The sequence below is a fragment of the Pseudopipra pipra genome, chromosome 5 (assembly GCF_036250125.1).
Source record: "Pseudopipra pipra isolate bDixPip1 chromosome 5, bDixPip1.hap1, whole genome shotgun sequence".
NCBI classification, from domain to species: Eukaryota; Metazoa; Chordata; class Aves; order Passeriformes; family Pipridae; genus Pseudopipra; species Pseudopipra pipra.
This window is the reverse complement of record NC_087553.1, coordinates 48,368,315-48,390,288: the sequence shown is the minus strand read 5'-3', so window position 1 is coordinate 48,390,288 and position 21,974 is coordinate 48,368,315. Positions and strand designations below refer to the sequence as shown.

Here is a 21,974-nt window from a genome sequence, read left to right as displayed (position 1 = left end):
GGAGACTCCTGCAGATTCTGCTATACCCAGGAAGCTAAACAGTATTAAACAGGAGAAAGACATATTTGTGTCACCAATATGGTATATCTAAAAGGCTCTCAAATTCTAGAACATAGATGTCAGGTGTTTAGAGTGGACTTATTATCTTGCTAATGATATAAAAAGCAGTGATTTAGTATTATCTGTAATGTAGTTATCATTTTGGTCAAGAAAGGAGAAGGAGAACGAATTAAAACTGGAGGAAGTTTGAAGACACTCGGCTATCTTTTAGCTCAGAATAGTTTATTTTCCAGAAAGGATTGTGTTGCTTTTTAATAAAGCAGGATCTTAGAGGCATTGTGTTTGTTCTCTAAAAGGACATAGGGAGATTCAAAATAGTAATTAGGAGACTATTTCTAGCTGTCAGAGGACAATTCTAGAAGGCATCCTTCAATGGGATAAGAGAGCAAAATAATTACTTTGCTTAAGATGGTAGTTGAAAAATATCTGAACAAGATTGCATGATACAGTTACCACAAGAAACTGATTTTAGGGACCCAGTACCATGTTCTTATGTTTGGTGGTGGAGCAATTATGGAATGGAATGAAAATTTGTTGTTGGGAGGATCATATAACAGCAAATCTGAAGATATTTTCTTTGGTTTAATAATGCCAAATTTTGCTGAGTGGACTGTAATAGTCAAATTTAAAATCTGAAATGCTTTGCTTCCAACTTTAATCTTGCATTTTGTTTTTGCAGGAGATATGCTTGACCTGCTGAAATGGAGAACCCACCCAGACAAAATTGCAGGTTGCCTCTCAAAATTAAAAGAAATTGATGGTTCAGAAATAGTGAAGGTATATACCTTTCTATACTTTTAGATAATATGAGGGAAATAATGTATTTCCATGTCACAGAAATATCTATTTAATAACAAACTGTCTCTTATTCTCTCCCATCAGTTTCTTCAAGATACACTAGACACTTTATTTGGGATTTTAGATGAAAACTCTCAAAAATATGGATCAAAAGTATTTGATTGTTTGGTAAGTTTCATTTTATGATGATGCTTGACACTACTTAAGAACTAAATAAAACAAAAAAAAAGGTTTTGGTTTTTTTTCTTTTTCTCTCACATTTAGGTTCACATAATAAATTTGCTGCAGGACAGCAAGTTTCACCACTTTAAGCCAGTAATGGACACTTACATTGAAAGTCATTTTGCAGGAGCACTTGCATACAGGTGAAGTCTGTGCTTTTTCTATCTGATTTGAATACTGACATTTATTACTAAACTAAGCAGAATCAATCATTATGTTAAAGAAATGGTGTATCTGTTTAAAATAATTCTACTGCATATTACAGCTAGCATTATTGCTGGTTCATTAGAGATCTGCTAAGTGGCCTTCAGAAGATGGAAAACTAAATGTAATATTGGGCCTGTAGTGATCAGTGAAATCTAGTCATATATTTTTTATTTTGTCAGTGTTTCTCATATGACAGCTGTTGGTGTGGATTCTATGTGCAAAATTAACCCTTTTCCCACTTTGGTGTTATAATACTTTTTGATGTGCTATTCTAGAGATCTTATAAAAGTACTCAAGTGGCATATTGATCGAGTCACTGAGGTGGAGCTTCATGAGCACATACAGGAAGTCCTAAAGGTAATAATAATCATTAAAGACAATTGTATATTTGAATGATGTATTCATACAGTACCAACAGGTTTAACTTAGGAAATGAAGCAGATTCTAGATAAATGATGGAATAGTAGTTCTAATTCTAGAGAGCTGCAGACTTTTTCAGTGCAGTGAGTTTTTTCATTGTTCTCTTTTGTCAGTACCTGGATCATTAAAGCTTACCACCACTAGCCTCTGGAGCTCTATGCTGCTTACTGTATGAGGCAAAGGATTCAAATATAGATTGCATTGGTGGTGTTAACATCCATCACATAACTGAATCTAAATGGCAGATATGCGTGCTGACTTAATTGTTCAGTCCTGACACCAGGGAATTCTACTGAAAGGTGGTGGGTTTGGTTGCTCTTGTTGCTCTGGCTTGTATCATCAACAGCTCCCAGCATGCCATCAGGGGGAGTTATACAACAAAATAATCCCATTTGGGACAGGTGCTACAGGCTGGAAAGAAAATATCAGTGTGGTACCCTTCTGTATTTTAGCATGTTGCTGTGAACTTTGGTGCCTTGCTGATTAGGAAGGGCTGTATTTTTAATTTGCAATCTAATCTTTTTTTTTGTAGGTGGGGATATTGTTTTGTTGTTTGGTTGGTTTGGTGTTTTGGTTTTTTTCGTATTATCTGGTTAAAAAATAGCGTTCCCTGATTTGTAGAGATTATGAAAGCCAAGGGAAGAGCAGCTCTGAGTATGTGCTTTTGAAATGTTGCTAGTATTTCAAATTAAGTGATGTGGTGTCCTGTTTCAGACCCTTGACTTTATTTGAATTAAATAAGCATTGTGTGTGTTCTATGTAAAGAGGAGTGTCTTAATTTTTATGATTTATCTCTTATTTTGGCATTTATAGGCACAGGAATATATCTTCAAATACATAGTTCAGTCCCGAAGGTTATTCTCTATTGCTACTGGTGGACAAAATGAGGAGGAATTTCGCTGCTGTATTCAAGAGCTTCTTATGTCAGTACGCTTCTTTCTTTCTCAAGAGAGCAAGGGAGCTAGTGCTTTATCCCAGCTACAAGTGAGTTTTCAAGTGTGCCTTGCTTATTGGCATTTTCCATATCCAGTATAAAATATATAGGCCTGTCCAGAAAAGAAAATGTGTTTTTGCTAGAGCAAAGTGGCATTTTCAGCTTTTTATCCTACAGTGTGAAATTTTCATACCAGTAGCTTCTAAATATGCTTGGAATACATAATCCTAAATGTGATATTTCATTTTGAATTATAATAATTATATCGATGGATACAAATAAAGTAATTTCTCTGGTTTGGGCATTTTACATCTTAGTCTAACCACATTGACACTGAAGAATTTGAGCTATACAAAAGACTACTATCAGGGTTTTCATGCTTGCCAGAAAACTTTTAAGTCTTGATGAACTATGTAAGCTGATATCTTTATTTCAGTTGAGGTTAATAAAATTATCTAGTGCTAAAGTGCAGAGGCAAAACACACAGGAGACAGCTCTCTGCATTAAGTGCCAGAGATTTACCAACTCCTATAGCTCATAAATGTACTGTCCTCTTCCCATATTTCTGTAACTGAAAGTGTTTAAGATCATGTTAAGAATTATTAATTTCTAAGCTCTGTAGAAAACTGTTCTACCAAGAAAGTGGCAAATTAGAGAAAACAGAGTAGAGAGGTAATGCTTCCATCTCCTGTCGTGTAAGCAGCTGGAGTGAAAAGACAATAGTAAAATAATATAAACAGCTACATTTAGAATTATTCTTCAGTATTTTTAAACTTTGTCATCTGTTCTGCCACCAGTGTGAAGAAGGGCCCAGGTATAAGTAGCTTTTCTCAGTCAGGGAGATTTGGAGAGGAAGAAGGGAATGTCAGTTCTAGCTTCTTTTCTCTGACATTGTCCTTCTTACTTTGATGGTGTTTTGTTTTTCTATTTATCAATGAATTTCTAATCCAATTTTAGGATTCTTGAAGTGAACCAAGACTACCAATGCTGTCTCACTCCAAAATAAAAATGTTAATTATTTGAAAAATGGAAGATATGGATGCTTTTATATTACTTATCTTAAAGCAAACTCCACACAAATATTTTTGATATCATATCAGCTAAATTTTGCTGTCCTTTTAAAAATTTTGTCACACACAGAGATAAGTGTATTTAAAGTGTAAATATTTTTGTTCTTAGTTGAACATTTTACTTTCCCTTTGTCCTGGGAAAAAGTAACAGTTTTTAGATAATGCTTAAGGGAAATAGTCACACTTATAAGCCCGTTAATGAATGTGAGGATATTTCTCATGAAAATATGACCATTTTTAAAGCTACTACCTACCCTTGAAATATAAAACCAGGTGTTTTTCTGCAGTTACTTTATTTTCTATAGTTATTTAAATTCTATAAATGTCAAAACTATTCTGCAATATCTGACTGTCCATTTTTACCCTGTTCCTCTAGGCTGTGTTTCTCAGCTCATTCCCATCGGTGTACTCTGAACTTTTGAAGCTCTTTGATGTAAGAGAAGTGGCAAATTTGGTTCACGATGCTCTGGGCAGCTTACCAACAGTCATGCATGGGGATGAGTCCCTTCAAGCTGTTAAACTGCAGAGTATTGGGAAAACTGTAGAAAGTCATCTGTACACTAACCCGGGTAAGGTTATCCTGAGCTGCCTACAGATAAGGAACTCAAATTGTGTGCTTTGTACATGGACCAACAGGTGCTGAAGGAAATAGTGTTCCTAAGGAACAGTTCTTGAAGTACTGCTCCTTAGAAGCTGCTCATTTACAGGAATACAGTTGTTTTAATTTAGTGGTTTGTTTTTCAGAGGCAGAGTCTTAAAATATAGTTTTTTTGATCTACTGTTAGAAATATGTCTGTGAAAAAAGTTTACCTTATACTTTTTAAGTAATTATAAGGAAAAAGCTTTGCTAAAATTATTTTTGTCCTTTTTTTTTTCTTTGGGGGCTGTTCATTTGTGGGCAGTTCATCAAACAGGTTTTCACTTATCCATTAAGTCTTATTTGTGTAACTCTTGCTAGTTCCACACTTTTGATCCTCTGTTTCTTAATGTAGTATAAAAATGCTACACAAATGCAAGTGATGCTTGGTGCACCAACAACATAGTTATTTGCTGTGCAGAAGAAAAACTGCTGAATGGTGATTAGCATGATATTCTTTGTTTCCATTCTAAATGAAACTCATAGAATAACCAAGTATTAAATTTGAGATTAAGTAACTTTGAAATAAAATAATTAAAATAGAAGATATTTTAAGAATTATAGTAAGTGTTTATTTACTCACCAATAGCCCTGAGAGCTGTTTGGGTATTGGCTGATGGAATTAGTAGAAATGGTAACTCTTGCCATCTAAAACATTCAAGATAAACATATTGCAATGATGAAAGCCCTGCAAAAACTACCAGGATATGCATAAATACTTTGAGATGCTGAAAAATAAAGGAAGAGTTCTTTGAGCATATTTTTTTAAAATGCTTTCAGTGGTTCTACTTTATAAGTGTGAGCTCAAAGAAATGGGTAAGAAGTACTGCATCCTGGATACTTCGCTTCATTCTGGCTGGAATAACAGCTTACACTTGTTAAACTCCCACAGTAATTCCTTCCAGAATAGTTAGTTAGCTCTGCCTACAGCTGACTAATCAGACCTTTGATGCACTGACATATTCATGGAGCAATATTAAGAATGCTCTAGCTTATGTTTTTCATCTTACAAAGTACTTAGGGACCAGGTGGTGTCATGGCCATTTTCCTCCCATTCTCAGTTAGGTCAGCCTAACCAGACAATCCAAATATATGAATATATGTAGAGTTACTTAATGCCATGTGAGGGACCCCTGGGGACTTTCTTGGAAGGTTGGGAGGGTCTGGAGCACAAGTCCTATGAGGAGCAGCTGAGGGAGCTGGGGTTGTTTAGCTGGGAGTAGAGGAGGCTCTGCGGGGACTTTACCACTCTCTACAACTACCTGAAAGGAGATTGGAGCGAGATGGGGGTCAGTCTCTTCTCCCAGGCAACTAGTGACAGGACAAGAGGGCACAGTCTTAAGCTGCACCAGGGTAGATTTAGGTTGGACATTAGGAAGTTCTTCACAGGAGTGATTGGGCATTGGAATGGGTTACCCAGGGAGGTGATGGAGTCACAGTCCCTGGAGGTATTTAAGGAAGTCCTTTTAAAATCCTTTTGGGAAAATAAATATTGCACTAGACTATGCTAATGTGGAAAGTAAACTGTACATCCTAGTGTGGAGTTGAGGCTGGGTGCTGATAAAATAATTGATTTCTGTCTCCCAGATGAAGATGGTGAATACTGCAAGCTGCAGTGCTAGCTAACACACTGGAAGTAGATGAAACATGGGAATAACTATTTATTCAAACATCTGAAAATGAGGAGGGTACTTCTTAGATAACATAATCTGTTATCTGGACCTTGCTTGGAAACAAGTGAAAGTAGTTTAGTATGTGAGTCTTACACATTCTGTGCTGGAAGGGCCTGAACAACTAGCATGTTAGCTCCCAGTGCTGCAAAAAATCAGCTGACACTAAAGCTACTCTTTCACTAAAATTAAGAGATGTATTTGATACATTGTTGAAAACAGAAGCATCAGGCATGCAGAGGTTGATTTAAGGTACCCACACACAGATGTTTAGTACCATTTCAGATATATTTGATGCATCTGATCCCTGCCTGCTACTCTGGAGGATGCAGGTTATACATTGTATTTACTGATCATATGTAGATAGGACATTTGTGTTGAGGTTTTGGTATAGCTTGCTTTGACCCTTTTTCTATTTCAAAGATTTGAAATTTCAGCTCTTTCTATAGGTAACAGCTACAGAGTTGTTAAAAAGTGTCAATAGTAATTATCTGTCTTGCTCCTGTGAGGAGTTAGTGGATATTAAAATCTTACTTCACTTCTATTTTTCTATATTTGCCTCTGCATCTTTGTTGTACAATTCACTGGCTGTCTAAAAAGAAACAGATTACAATTTTCCTGCTTATAAAGATGACCAGTATTTTCTTCCTCTTGGCCTTTCTTCCAGTCTCCTGGTTATTTTGGTCTTTGAACTCATCCCTCTTGATACTTGTAGAATGGCCAAACTGATATCTGTAACCAGAAGATTTTCTACCTTTGTTATTTCCAATACATCAGCAGTCTAGCAGTCTTGTTTGTTTTCTTTTTTGCATTAAATATTATTATAGCTTCCTTTGAGGAAGAGTTAAATCTGTTTTGCTGTGAAGAGTTAAGGCCAAGAATAGAGAAACATATCTTGAACCATGTCTTTCTTGACATAGTTAAATGGGAATTAGCAGAACACCAGTCTTTTCTTTTCTTCTTTGAGCTTGCAAATTCAATAGTTATGAAAACACGAGATGTGTAAGTAAGGAACATCTAGGTTTTGTCCTCCAAAGGGGGTGAGTTTTCTTAGAATCACCACTGATACTACATACCAATTACCAGAAGAGAGATTACGTTAGTAGGTAAAATCCTAAAAAAAAGAAACCCATATATTGATAAAGCCTGTATCTAAGCCCAGTTATAACCAGCGGTGCAGCACTTTATCAAATGGAAATTATTCTTACATGGCAAGAAACTTTGTGTTTTTCCCAAAATATGAGGGTTTGGAGCTCTGAAAGAGTAGCTGGGTAGGACTCTTCCTTTTAGTGATGCAAACTGTTCAAAGCAAATAGAAGAGAGGTTTAATTCTATGACCATTTACACCATATAGTTATATCATATGTATATTATGAAAACTATTAAAAATTCTGAGTTGATGCTTGATTTCATATGTAAGGTTTAATGTGTTTATTCTATATATAACTTACTCTTTTTTTTAATTGTTTTCCTTAATTACACTGAATCTGAAAATTAATAGATTAGAAAAGTGATAATTACCTATTTGTTTTCTTTCTGAGATTGACTGCTTCCCTTAATCTGTCTTTGTGAATGAATTCATCCAAAAATTGTATCCTGTATGTTACAGGAGAATGTACTTGTTGGAAGCTATAAGTTTGAGTAATCATTCAGTGACAAATATCTGACACAATCAGTAAGAATAATTCAATATCTTTGAACTGCCCTGTGTAAAGTATGTTAGACTTCCTATGGGAATGAAAAAAAAAGTCATTAGCAAGGTTGGGAGAAGATACCATTAACTCATAAGGTGGCTTAATTCTAGAAGCTAGGTATTATGATTTGCCTCTTATTCCATTGTTTTTTCAAAAGACTCAAATCTTCTCATTAATAAGACATATCTCAGTAATCACTGCAAGCTAATTGATTGCTATCACAATGCAAAGAGCCTATAATTATTTAAATTATATTAAATACAAATCCTGAATTTAGTGTAGTTAAAATACATTAAACTTTATGAACATAGATTTGGGGAAAAAAAAAGAATAAATTTTTTTCAAAACATAAAAGTTTTACACATTGATCCATACTTCTGTTTTGAAGAACTCCGCAATCTTTTTCAGATTAATTAGTTTTACTTAATTTGTCTTCCACAGCAATAAACTATTCTTTGGAGTTGTTTGTGCTTCTATACACACCTGTGGGGGGATAGATGGATGTATGTTGAATACAAAAATTCAGCCTTTATTAGAACCTCTGTAGTGGAGAGCAGAAATATGGATTATGCTTCTTATCTGTGGCTTATTTTTAAGCCAGGGGAGGACTTTCTGAGCTGTGCTTGTGTTTTCCTTCTGCATTACAGGCAATTTTTTTCTTACAGCTGAAGACAGTTCCTTGCTACAAGTTTTGAAACTCGCTGTTCTGAGAGCAGTGACATGTACATAGAGTCACAGAATAGACATATATGTTTGGTTTTGAAATTGCAGTGACAACAGTTTTGTTGGCTTAACCATTTTCTTCTCCTACCATTCTTTCATCCAAACAAGGGAACATAAATTGGAAAGGTCCAAGTAAAACTATCAAAACCAAGAGCAACTTCCTTATTTCTTACTGTTCAAGGAGAATGATGTTTGTTTGAAATGTTCAATTACACTAATTTTTTTTTCCAAGCAGGCTGAAGTTTTGACCATCTGTTCAGATACAGTAGTTGAAATGAATATCATCTTTCTGAAAGTAATCTTTAAAATACAATAGAGTAAAGAAAGTGATGTATGTCTCTTCAGATGTTTTACCACTATCTGGAAAATGAGGAGGAAAGTTGTACTGCGTTAAATATTAAATATTAATGTTGCACAGGAAAGTCTCAAGGATTGCCCAGAGTCTAAGATTACCCTCTTTCTAATTATACCAAACATGTATTTGAAAAGCTCTGTGTTGTGATTTTTTTCCTTTTCTTTCTGTATAATATTTGTAAAGGGCAAGTATTAGCATTTTAAACAGTCAGCTAATTTAACTTCCTGCACAGAAGAAAAATTAGGACAGTGACTGATGACTAGGAGTTCTTATTATTGTACCATTCCTTGAGCTCATGAATTTTTCTATATCCAGGGGCTGACATTGCAGCTGACAATTATTAAGAAAAAGAGTAACCTGAGACAAATGTATACTGTGTTCTCCAAACTTTCTCACCTAGTCCTTGGTTTGCCTCAGAGGTGAATGAGCCAGCTCTCCTCTTCTGTGATACCACTACATCTCTCCACCTAAACAGATCAAGACAGAGGGGTATTTAGATTCTGGGCTTTTAAGGAATATATCTAAAGCTGTTATATGTCGTGGCCGTTTCAGTAACTGGCAGTGTTGCTTCCTATGTATAGTTGCAAGTCATTGTAAGATGCTTTTTACTAATCCATTTGGTCTTGGTAAAGCAGTTTCTGATCATTTTATGAAGCTTTTGCAAAAACGGGATATTTGAAACAGTTGAACGAGGATGCTCGGGTTTGCCTGAGATGCTTCAGGCCACATCATGTGTAAGAGCTGGCTATTTACAAGTCAAGTGTTACTACATGTAGATTCTCTGGTCTTCAAAATGGAATTCATGATGCTGTACTTATATGTAAGCAGTGCACAGAGTACTGGGCACCTCAGGTAAGGCACCAGATGCTGTGTGGGCTCATCAGGAAGCTGCCTAGAGTTAACCAAGAAAGAACACCTTGGCAAAGGCTGCTCCTGGTTTCTTCTCACCTTCTGGGCTGAGGGATTTGAGTTGTAGCTGCAAGAGAGGACCTGCTGTCCTCAGAAGACTTATGGCCCAAACAATAATGCTTATACCAGTGATGTGTGAAAGAGCTACTATAACTGCTCTGTGATAGCTGTGGAGTTCAGTAGTGATTTAACATTTGCCTGGGAATGGAAGACCAGATTCAGTGCTCTGTAAGCCTGGATTCAGCTTCCTATGGCCTGCCTGCTAGGAAAGTACCCCAACCAGAGAAACACAGGCTGATTTACACAGTGAACCCTTCATCTTGTCTCTCAATGATGGATTACAGATAGTCGAGAATACAATACATGTTAGGCTTAACAGAAAGCAGGGAAGAGGAGTCATCTCCTGTAACCTAGAGGTTGAAGTTTTTTTGATAGGAATGGAGAGTCCTTCTTTATTGCTTCAGCTGAAGGCATTAGCTCTGTTTTTTCATCCAGCAGGAATCAATAAGCAGATTTAGGACTGGGGATCAGAAGGTGTCATTTCCTAACCATGGGTCGGCACATTGGCCATTTCCCTGTCTTGTGTTATACAGATGACTAGACAATGAAAACAAGACAATAATAGAACATAACAAGATTAGTGCTTTATTTCAGTGAGTAAAAGAAGTATTAAACAAAATCTCATAATAAATCTATCTTTTTCTCCCTCATATTAAAAAATAGGGGAAATAGTTGAGGGGAAAAAAAGTGTTTATAGAAAGAGTAATCTACAAACAATGCCTGGTTGGCAAAATTATTTTGAAGGGGTAATTTTCCAGCAAGATAACTCAGTTTTTAGGATATAATTGCAGTAATGAACAAAGAAACTCTGTAGACAAATATATTTATATAATGAAGTATATAATCATCATCATCATTAACATTTCAATAGAGGAAATTATTCAAATACATTTCTATGAAAATATAAATTCTCAGTTATGGAAAAGATCTAAAAACAACAACAAAATGAAAACAGGTAACAGCCTTTCCATTTATCAAGTTCTAAATAGGTATTTAAAGTGTTATTACAAGTGTAGGTATTAGGGTTCTTCCCATTTAATATTGTCTTTAATTGTAAGAAAAAGAAGCAGGAAAAAGTAGCATGTTAATGACATTCTTGCATAATTTTCAGAGAATTCAAGACTGAAAATAGCACCAAAGAGCTGTGTTTAGAAAATGAGATAGTGGAAAAGCCAATCATTTTATGTAGTCACCAGTAGTCTAAATTGCTCATACTCAGTAGGAGTGAGGAATCTGGAAAAGTGAAAATTCTGAAAGTACTGCTTCTCTGTAAAATAGAACTCATCTGTAGAATAACATAAGTTCCAGATGAAGTCTGTTGTGACCTGGGCTTGTAAATGTGTCCTGTCACATGGCAGGAATACTAGAGCATAATTTCACATTGTTTTGAATACAAGCGTTACTGTGCTGCTTTTTTTTGCATGACAGTTCAATAAAAACTAGAAAATTTCTGTTATATATAGTATGTTCCACACAGTGGTGTTTTTCTCCATCCATGACTTTCAGCATATTGTTTATTCTTCAGACATTTGCTTTAGGATATTATGATTATGAAGTAAAAGCTTCTACTTATCAAAAATGTTGGTTAAAGCAAGCAAAAGCTTCTGCTCATCAGAAGTACTGTTTTGGACCAAAGGTGCATTTTATGTCTGTATTAAAATTTAGTGATTATATGAGAGGCTCCTACTCATAAAATATTTAATTTTTTCCAGATTCTCGATGCATTCTTCTTCCGGTAGTTTTGCATCATCTCCACATGCATTTACAAGAACAGAAGGACCTTATAATGTGTGCCCGTATCCTTAGCAACATATTTTGCCTCATCAAGAAGAACAGCTCAGTGAGTAAACACCATATCACATCCATTTGAACTTCTTTTTATGGCTCAGTGACTTTTAATGACACAGACTGGACCTTGCCCCAGAGCATTTTAAAGAGTTGTCTCTGTAATGAATCTGCATAAATATGTGATTTTGATTTCTCATGACTCTTTTCTTTCCATGCAAGAGTATTTTAATTGTAGCATGTAGTGTTTTGTCAAGCTTTGACTCTTTTTGAGTGTTGTGCTGGAAGGAAAGAAATGTCCACTTTGTTTTAGGGGCATTTTTCTATTGTGGGCTGTTTAGTCTTAGGGTACACAGGTTTAATATAGGTAAATAGATCAATATGAGTATTGCAAGGGGAAATGCACTTGGTTGTTAGTTGATAAACTTTTTAGCCAATTTTTGATGTTTGTGTTTGCAAATTAATCTGTGAAAGCTCCATACGAGAGCTAGCTTAGACAGATGTATTGCAAATGTGATGATGATGATAGGTTCTGGCAGGCAACAGGATATAAGACAGTTAAAACCAAACATTGCCTGTAGTTAGCACAGTACATGCATATCAAGGGCAGCATACATTACCTTGTAATGCATTAGTGAGAACTGGTTTATATTACTCCATCCAATTAAAGTTGCTCCATCAGTGATTTGATATAGGTGTCTTGCACCTTTGACCCTGTAATAATGTTTTTATTGCAGCTTCTCCTGGATTAGTATAAAACCTCATCACAAGATGAAGTGATAGATGCTAAAGCAGAGCTGTGGTTTTGGATTGAGACAAAGGCTTATATGTCCGGTCTTAGTTGCAGCAGATCTGGAGTCATTAAGCCAGAGATGTACACATTAACAAGTGGATGTCTACATAGAACTCTCCAATGTTCAGAATATGCAGCTAATAATTTTAGTGGTCTTTGAGTCATTGGGAGTATTAACAATTTGGTGAATTTGACATGATTTTTGTGGATTGGTTAAGAACTTTATTCCTTGGGTGGTACTCAAGATGGTTTAGAGGTTGAGGGAACAAGAGAATTTGCAGTAAGGCAGGTTTGAAAATTAGGTTGTTGGCCATTCCAGTAGTAGTTTGTGCATGGATCCTCACAGTTAATACAGTTCCTAAATATGCTGTATACTGTCTGCTTTCGTAAGTAACCAAGTTAGCAGTTTGATGCTAGATGAAGTGACAAACTACATGACGGTGACAGTAGATTCAACTTAAGTCAGAACAGGAATTTTGAGGTTTTTTACAAATCATGTGCTTTTGGTGTCTAGGAAGCAAAATAAAACAAACAAACAGAAAACCAAAACCAAACAACAACACCTCCCAAAAAATCCAGATCACTCCTATGCATTATTCAGCAAAGTTGAACAATTTGTTTGTCAGCTAAGTTTTAGTTTAGTTGTATGCATTTGATTATGAAGTGTTTGTTTCTGTAAAGAAGTGTCATCTTAATTGTGGATAAAATCACTCCAATTAAGATGGTGGTGTCTGTTGCAGTGGAGACACAAAACAGTGTTGAAACAGGGAAAACATATGTCCATCTGAATTAAAAAGGAGAAGTAACTACGACTTGACTTTATCAAGTATTTTCCTGCATGTAACTAAGGTCTCTTTCAGCAGTGAACACTTTGGTTTCTTTGTATTGATGTTGTGTACAACAATTGATGTTGTGTTGTAGGCTTACATAAATGACTCATTTGTTTGTGCTACTCAGTTGATGGGAAGTCATGTTGCTGGTCCTTACTGATGAAGCAGGTCTTGAAGGTTGAGTACCATCTGCTTGTTTCTGGTTTCAAAGTGTGAAAATAGAATTCTGGTTTTTGGAATTTAAACCTTTCTTGGCAATTTCCCCAGAAAATGTATGAGTGTTACCTATAAAAATCTTGCCCGAAAAGTTTTTGTATATTATTTACTGCTTTCTTCTAAACATCAATTAAAAAAGAGACATGCCAATTTGATGAATGTTTACATATTCAAGGTTATCCCCATAACTATCCTCTGTATTTAAGTACAATGTAATTAATTGAAAACTGTTTGGAAAAATCAATAGAATTAAACAATATCTGAATTAGAGAATAGTTCTTGTTTCTTGAATGTATCATTCATAATAAAACTACATAAAAGGAAATATGTCTGTGGTCATCTTTCTATTTTAAAATCTTAAATGTTTTATTTATTATTTAAGGAAAAATCAGTCCTGGAAGAAATTGATGTGATTGTAAACAGTCTGCTAGATATTCTGTTAAGGACCATACTAGAGATCACCAGCCGACCACAACCATCAGGCTCTGCTCTGCGCCTCCAGTTTCAAGATGTGACTGTAAGTTTCTTAAAATTAAATAGCTCACAATTGTCACTGGTAAGACTACTAGATTTGTGATGTTATTGTCTTTGTATTCACAGTGTTAAGATTTTGTGTATAAAACAGACAATGAGAACTACGAAAAGCTTTCCTGCATTTTACTCATTTTTAGTGGAAATAGTGACTTTTTTGAAATTAAATTTATTGATAAATTGTGACCAAAAAAGCAAAAAAACAAAAAACCAAGCCCAAAAGATAAAATTTCCTTTAAGACTCTTTCAGGTTAGTAATTATTTCAGTATGTTTCTTTTATTGGCAAATGTAATTGCTTTCTGAAACTCTCTTTAAGTTTGAATTCCTGAAAATGGAAGAGTATCAATCCATAACATTTTACTTCCTAAAATGCATACATCTTTTCATGATGGAACAGCTCTAAAATGTCTGCAGAATCTATGATGCTAACTTGTACAAATCCAGATTTATTAATTGAAAGGCATTTTGTTGTTCTCTTGGCTAAGGATTTGAGCTTTGTTTCTATCACATGAAGTAGAGCATAGAGGATAGATTTAGAAGATTAGCAAATGACGTTTTTGTGAACCTGCAATAACAACTCATGCAAATTAGAAGGTTGAAATGCAGGCATTTACAGGAAAGTCTGTGATGAGCATTGATCAAAGAAAATGAAGTGTTATTTTACTTTGTTTGCAGCAAGGTTTTCACTTTACTTTTCAAGGGCAAATTGGTTCTGATATAGCCAGGGATGTGACCCCAATATGATGTGAGGGGGTAGCATTTTGTGTAGAGAACATACTATGTTGAGTGATTTGCCATCTTGTTATACACTTGACTAATTAATTGTCCAATATTTACACTGTAACAGTTTTTGTTAAGGAAGAGATGGTTGCTGTTCAAACTAGAATTTCCTCTGAGATCAAATATTTCAAAAGCATTTAATAGCTGTGGAAGAAATGTGTTGTTGGTGGTTTTTTTGTTTGTTTTCTTTTTTACTTTATCCAACGGAGAACAAACTATATGGAGTGCTTTATGGAGCTGACCAAGCTCAGTAACAAAATAACACCATGCTTTAATCATTGTGATCCAGCAGCATCTAAGAGTTTGGTGTTTTTTTCTTTAAATTCCAAAATTACAAATGTATGCTGTGTGGCATATCAGGCCACCAAAAGGAAATCTAAGCTTAAGAAAGGGGAGTAGTATTTGACACAGTAGTGTAGTAAAGCTCTGAGCTTATTGTTTTTTTATGAGATATCCACTTGCTTGTAGATTAAGTTTTCATTAAACACCACAACACCCTAATTCTATTATACCATCAAAAAATTAGACTTGAAAAGTGCTTTCAAGTTGCAAAATTTTCTTTAATGCGTTAGAAAAGCCCTGTCATTGTCACCACAGGCTCTCAAAGAATACTTAATGTGGAAGTGACTCACAACACAGCATAAGGCAATTATATACATTCATGTAGAATCATCATGCAGTATGGGCTTCTGGCAACACATGGAGGCAGATTCTTGGAACTATTTGTAGAGGAAGTATGATAAAGTACTCAGTGAGAGTACAGCAGTAGAGTCTGTTCCAGTATGTTACCATTATTTCAAACTGCATGTATCACAAAATATTCTTTGTGAGATGTATCATGGCAGCACACTTGATAAAATTCTGTCATAGTTTCAGATCATATGCAGTCTTCCTTGTGGAAGTAGTCCCAAACTGTGTAATATTCTTTTGTTCTTCACAAACAAACAGCATAAAATCAAGCATCATCAGGCTCTGTGCACCGTTTCTTTCATCTCAAGTAGTTTTGGTACCTAGATATCATTTAATTTGCAGTGAGCAGCCTTGTTAGATGGTAACCTGCAAGATGAATGTGATGCTTTAAACTGAGCACAAAGAAGACATGGCTTCAGGGTGTCAGTGTTACAGATGTTGCACTGACAAACATGAAATTTAATGCAATGGTGAAGGTGAAGCTTCTGCTTTAGTTTGTCAGTGATTTAGACATTTGGATTTCCTTAAGAAAAAAAATGCATTTGTGTATAAAGAGTTGACAGAAAGCAATTTGATTAAAGTGAACTTTTATATTTCAGATTTTGGAAGTTTAGTCTCTCAAAACTAAATGAATTGCAATTTAATTGTGAGCTCCATGTATTTTAATAATTGTGCTCCTTAAATAAGACACAAAAAATTACTTAAGGATACTACTTACGTGATTTTAGTATACTGCTTGGCTTGATGTTTGACACTGGAATTGGATCCTAAATGTTTTTTATCAAGGTTGTTTTATGTGGGGAGTTTGCTTTTGCACATGATTCAAAAGTTAGTCTGTGGCTAACACTGGCAGAAATCCTACAACATACATTTTTATGTTAAGTTCAACAAATGAAGCTGAATGTTCATTGCTATTTTAAAAACCAGCCTGCATAGCTACCTACATTCAAATTAAAAACTTAAATTTAGAAGTCAGTTAAGAATTAGCTGAAGTTGGAACTTTTACAGTTAATCTGTCTATCAACTATAATAGTACAGCTCTCTATAATAGACTGTGATTTTTAATATATCACTGTAAGTTGAAATAAATGTGGGAACATAGAAGAAAGGTGACTAGAAAGGATTGCTTAAAATGTCTAAGCAGAAAAGGAAGATTCCAAAGGTTCACACGCAAATTTTGTCACTCAAGCCAGCAGTCAGGTATACAGAGATTTACAAGATAGTAGCTGTAACCTTTATGTTTATGCACAGAGCATGAGGATGCAGAGATTTTGAAGCCTTAGGATATTGTTTTGAGATTATGATTCTACGTTTCTATGAATGTTATGTTCACTGTAAAACACAGTGGTCTTACAGGTAGATAATTAATTTGAGATCATTACTTCAGTGTGAAATCTTATTATCAGCAAGACAATTATTACTTTATCACCATGTTGCCAGTGAAAGACATCACCTTGTACACCATTGAGTATACCAGGTATAATCACAAATGAATTAGGCCTTCCAGTGTTAAATCCAGAACAGCCACTCCTGTGAAAACATACTTCCTTTTAGTCTTATTTTCTGGTTTTAATGAAAGACAGTGGAAAATCTTCCCAAAATTTGACTTGACAAACTAATAAAACTAACAAAATCATACCTATCTGTTCTGCCAGTCTCATTCTCCATTCCTGGTAGATCCAGGCTAGAAATGTATTTCCCATTTTTTACCAAGCTTGTAAGATTTCAGAATTGTTCTTTATAAGCGCTGGGATACAAACCAGACCTTCCACTCTGTCCTCATCCACTCTGCAGTCAGACCAGATTGATACCATTCAGTGTTTCCTCCCAATTTGAAAGTGAATAAGAAGAAAGGAAAGGAATATCAGGAGAACCTGTTCCTTCGTATAATGTCCTGGTCATTTGATTGCTTGCTGGAGATACCCAGTGCAATTTTCTGCTCTTTTAATGAGAAATTCTTCTGTAGGCCCAAAGAAACTTTTTGAGTTTGTTCAGCCCTATAAATGAGTTTTCTTTTTGACAAATTTTTGTTTTTTGAGATGACAAAATGTTTTGAAAACTTCCCAGCTAACTCCATTAATTTCTTCCTTAAATGAAAACAATAACATTCTTCCCAGAATTGTTGCAAAATATTTGTTTATATTTGTTTCAAAACTGAGTTGACTAAAGAGGTTGTAATTTTAGCAATCTAATTTGTTTAAAATAGATTTTGCTAAGCAAGTAAACTGAATTTGGGGAGAAATATTTCTTTACATGGGAAGAAAGCGCATAGATGAATTAATATATTTTCACAATATGTGGAGGTGAAGCCTAATTGTAGATTAATTTCCCTTGCATTTGTTAATTATTTTGAAGTGCTTATAATGTAATAGTTTAAGCTCAAGTGCAGAAAATATTATAATATTCCTACTCTTGGCTTATCTGAACAGGGGGAATTTGTCTCTTGTTTGTTGTCACTCTTGCGACAAATGACTGATAGACATTATCAACAGCTTCTTGATAGCTTCAATACAAAGGAAGATCTGAGGGTGAGTAGCAGAATTGTATTTCCATTTGTTTAGGTCTCCTTGACCTCTTTTTGATATATCTTTCTTTAAGATATCCCTGTGCTTTGGTGAATCACTTCCGTATTTAAAGGGAATCTGTTTTTCAGATTAGCTAATTATTTCACACATTTTCTTGTGTACTTGAGTCCACTCTTACAGTGGGGCAAGGATTCTGTTGCTTCTACAATGACAGCAGAGAGAATATGGATGGAGGGACTATGTAATTGCTTTAAAGCCATGAACTTTGCCTTCAAGCCTGTTTTAAAGATTATGTCAATCTAAGGTTACACTGCTCTTCTTGATTCTTTCAGGTGGCTGGGGGTTTTTTTGTTTTGTTTATTATTTGCTTATGTTTTTCATTCATTAAATTATATATGTCAATAGCAAACATGCAGCTTGAGAAATGCACATTCAACTAACTCTTCAGTTTTCTCAGCTGTGCAGCAAGTCCATTGACAGGAGGATGTGTCAGGCTTAAGCCTGTCTGCCTAGTTCAATTATGAAAAAAAGTAGCTGCAGAGCTCTTTCAAGGCGGCTTCTGCAGTTTCATTAATTGATTTACTGGGTTTGTAGAGATATAGCATTTTTGATTTCTTTTTTGTAGGAGGGGGTGGATTAAAAAAAAAAAAAGTTAAGATTTCCTACATAAAGATAGACACTAAGAATTCCACTCTCTTAGACCCTGAAAAGCTTATATAGTACCATATTTGATCCTCACAAAAAATCCTTATGCACATTATTCAGCCAGTAATTATGTCCTAGTGTGATAGTGTATTTTAAATGTTAAATTGCCATTTGATAAACTTAATACGGCCTTGAAAAGGGGAGTCCAGTCATGGTGCAATTTTAGATTTCTTTAGATTCCTGATAGGTGTTTAGCGTTGTTCTGAAGAGATTATACCACTTGTGAGTGCCTTTGCTTTGAGTGAGATGATCACATTGAGCTTGAAAGATAGATAATGCTGCTAAGAAGTTCTCATGAATCAAGAGCACTACCTAGAAGTTGTATAGGGTGGATGATTTTTATACTAGTATCACAGCATCTGTTTTCACCTAACATAGTTGCTATGCTTAGACAATTTTTAGTATACATTGTGGAACCTAGGCATTTTTTAATGAAAAAAATTTCCCTTTTGTTTGAGTTCTGAGTAGGTATTCCTAGAGGTTTCAAGCTTCATTTTTGTTTGATGTATCTGGGAAATACAATGTTGAGTTTATTCAGACTTTGCTTCCTTATAGAATATGAAAAATCTCTAGAATTAACGCTTGAATGGTATTTGATTTGACACATTTGAATTCCCCCCACGCACATACACTGCTATTATGCAGAGACATATGGAAAGCAGCTGTAGCCAGTGCCATCAGCTATCAAAATAGAGGTCTTAAGAACTCAAGTCCACACAGTTTGTTATTTCCATTCATATCTCATCGAATCAGCATCAGCTCTACAAGTGACTCAGTGGCAGCAGTCTGATTATCATTAATGCAGCGTGCCTTGTCTCCTGAATCTTAAATAATATATTGTTTTTTCCTTTCACTTGAAAATATCAAATATCACTGAGAGCAAGACAGAAAGATGAGAGCTAGTGTGTGAGGCTGACACTGCTGTTAATCATAAGGTGATTTTGTATGTCTTAGGTTATCTAAACCATCTTGCCGCTTTATTTTTCTGCTTTGATTGCCAAGTGTAGAACTTCCTTGTATTTTGTTCTGCCTTAAGATATGTGCCCTAGGAAATGATGTCATTACAGCTAAATGAAAGTTCAGAAGGCATAAATATCTGTGATAAGAACTTTTTTTTAGAGTCTGAAGTAATAGCCACAGAAAATCTTGTGGCTAGTCAGGATTTAAACTTCACTGGCAACTCCTTGAGCTTGCTATAGTTTTGACTCCTCATTTTGCTCCCAATCAAAGATGTGAAAGTGAGTTGGGTGGAAGTTGGGTGAGTTGGTGTGGAAGCTACATTACAAGTTACAGATCTGATACAAGGTTTGCAAGGGACTTATCTCTGTGTAACCTAGGCATTTGAATTGCTATCTGCTCTGCTTTTTTTCTGTGACTGCCTCTGATTATAATTAACCATCTATACTGAATGATTAGACACTGGCATCACCAGACATTTCATCTTTCCTCCACACTAATTCTAAAGGCAATTATGTCAGATATTTGCATGAATGTATGTTTGCACAGCATTTGTGATACAATTAATAAAAATGCCCCTACCAAAGCACTTCTCCAAACAAAAATTCACTCATGAAAGTACTTGCAAAAAAGGAATGAAGGTTTAATTCATCCTATCAAATTATATTTGCAATTCTTAATTTTTTTTTTAAAAGCCTATGCCAAAATTACTGAAGGCTGTTTCCACCTTGTTAAACACAGAATAGCAAAATAGAGGCTTTGAAGGAATGACGTGTACACATTTTTAAATTACATACATCTGAGTGATGCATTAAGCAAGTGGTTACTTATGGAAATATTCCCTCTATTTTGTAAATATATTTATCTTAAGTAATTGACGTGGTGACTGTTTTTGTCAGTTCTTTAAGAGAGGTTTTTTTCTGCATAAAGCAGAAGATAGAAGAAACATTTTATGTTTGAAAACATGCAAATGAAGTAAAAAAGAACTGACAGGGATTTCATGGCTGAGTGGTAGAACCGGGGACTATATTTCACTCACTTTTTGAAATTGAATTTAAAAAGGCAGTAATTTAAATGCTTTCTTTTATCTTTCAATGTTATTTTAAAGATATGTTCTTTATGCTTACCACATAATACTATCTTCTTCTAGTAAATATATTTTACAGCAATTTATAGAATAGAGGCACCTTTGTAGGCAGTTATTTGCTGCTGTGAAAAAGCTCAAATATAATTTATGACAAAAGGTAACAGTGAAAATTATAAATAGGAGGAGAGAAGTGGGAAAGTGAATGCAAAACCCAGTATATGTTAGCATAGTGTAGCTTTGACCACAGCAATTTGGCTTTGATCGATATGTGTGGAGGTCTTTAATTAATAGATAAGAGAAGACAAAACAGATAAGCACCTGCCAGAAGGCCTAGTTTTTATTTATTGGCAGTGTACCCTACAAAATATGGCAGAATAGATACAGAGATCTGATGAAGGAAAAGATAATATTTCTTAGGCATGGGTGTAAATCTTACTAGATCTCTGATCCCTCTCTTCCAACCAAAGGAGCTTGAGCAGGGTAAAGGTGGGTGCTGAGCCCTAATACCAAGTGCAGTTTATTCCACTGTTCTCTAATGGTCCCTGGGACACAGTCTGGGACAGAGTTCTGTAGGCAAGGGGAATGTTTCTGGTGGAGGGGCTCATTTCTAGCCAACATCCTTCCCCTTCTATGCAGGGACATCCATTCATGTATGGGACTTCTGAAAGGATAAGTGCTGGGGCAGAGGGGTAGTTCTAAAACAAGTATTTGGGTGGCTTCTGATGTAGCTTAAGAAAGAAGTGAAGGAAAGAAGATCTGGGAAAGGAGTTGGCCACAGGATGGTTTTGTTGCCTGGGCAGTGACAGCTCACTGTCAAACCATGCTCTTTCTTGTTGGCAGTTTGGCACTGTGGATGCTCTACAAAATCTTGTAACCAAGTAACCTAGTAACTGCAGTGTGAACCAAATCAATGGATGGTCAAGCAATTAGCTTCAAAGTGGACTGTTGACTCAAATTAAAATTCTATATAGATGTACCCTGAGAAATACAGTGAAAAGTCTGACCTGCTTTACAGAGGATTTTACATACAGGGAAATATGCAAGAAATTCCAAGTCACTTTTTGTTAAATTAATAGGTAGTTCTCAGTCTTTCAGAAGGCTGTGCTTCTCACTTAAGTGTAGGTTGAAAATGTCATTGAGCTAACATTACTGCTCAAGGAAAACCAAACTCTGGTATTGTGATATTATTTAATCATAGAGTCATAGAATGGCTTGGGTTGGAAGGAACCTTAAAGATCACCTAGTTCCAATACCCTTGCCATGAGCAGAGACACCTTCCGCTAGACCAGGTTGCTCAAAGCTCCATCCAGCCTGG

At 35.4% G+C, this 21,974-nt stretch overlaps 1 protein-coding gene across 7 annotated transcripts in view; it reads left to right on the top strand.

Moving 5' to 3' along the window:
- DOCK4 (dedicator of cytokinesis 4) overlaps positions 1-21,974 on the top strand; it is a 247,191-nt gene that overhangs the window by 168,043 nt on the left and 57,174 nt on the right. For all 7 annotated transcript variants that reach the window (XM_064655979.1, XM_064655978.1, XM_064655976.1 and 4 more), the window contains 9 exons: positions 740-837; positions 943-1,026; positions 1,123-1,223; positions 1,563-1,644; positions 2,521-2,691; positions 4,088-4,280; positions 11,472-11,599; positions 13,766-13,900; positions 17,815-17,913. In XM_064655979.1, coding sequence (XP_064512049.1) covers positions 740-837; positions 943-1,026; positions 1,123-1,223; positions 1,563-1,644; positions 2,521-2,691; positions 4,088-4,280; positions 11,472-11,599; positions 13,766-13,900; positions 17,815-17,913 — 1,091 coding nt within the window. The remainder of the gene's footprint in view (positions 1-739; positions 838-942; positions 1,027-1,122; positions 1,224-1,562; positions 1,645-2,520; positions 2,692-4,087; positions 4,281-11,471; positions 11,600-13,765; positions 13,901-17,814; positions 17,914-21,974) is intronic.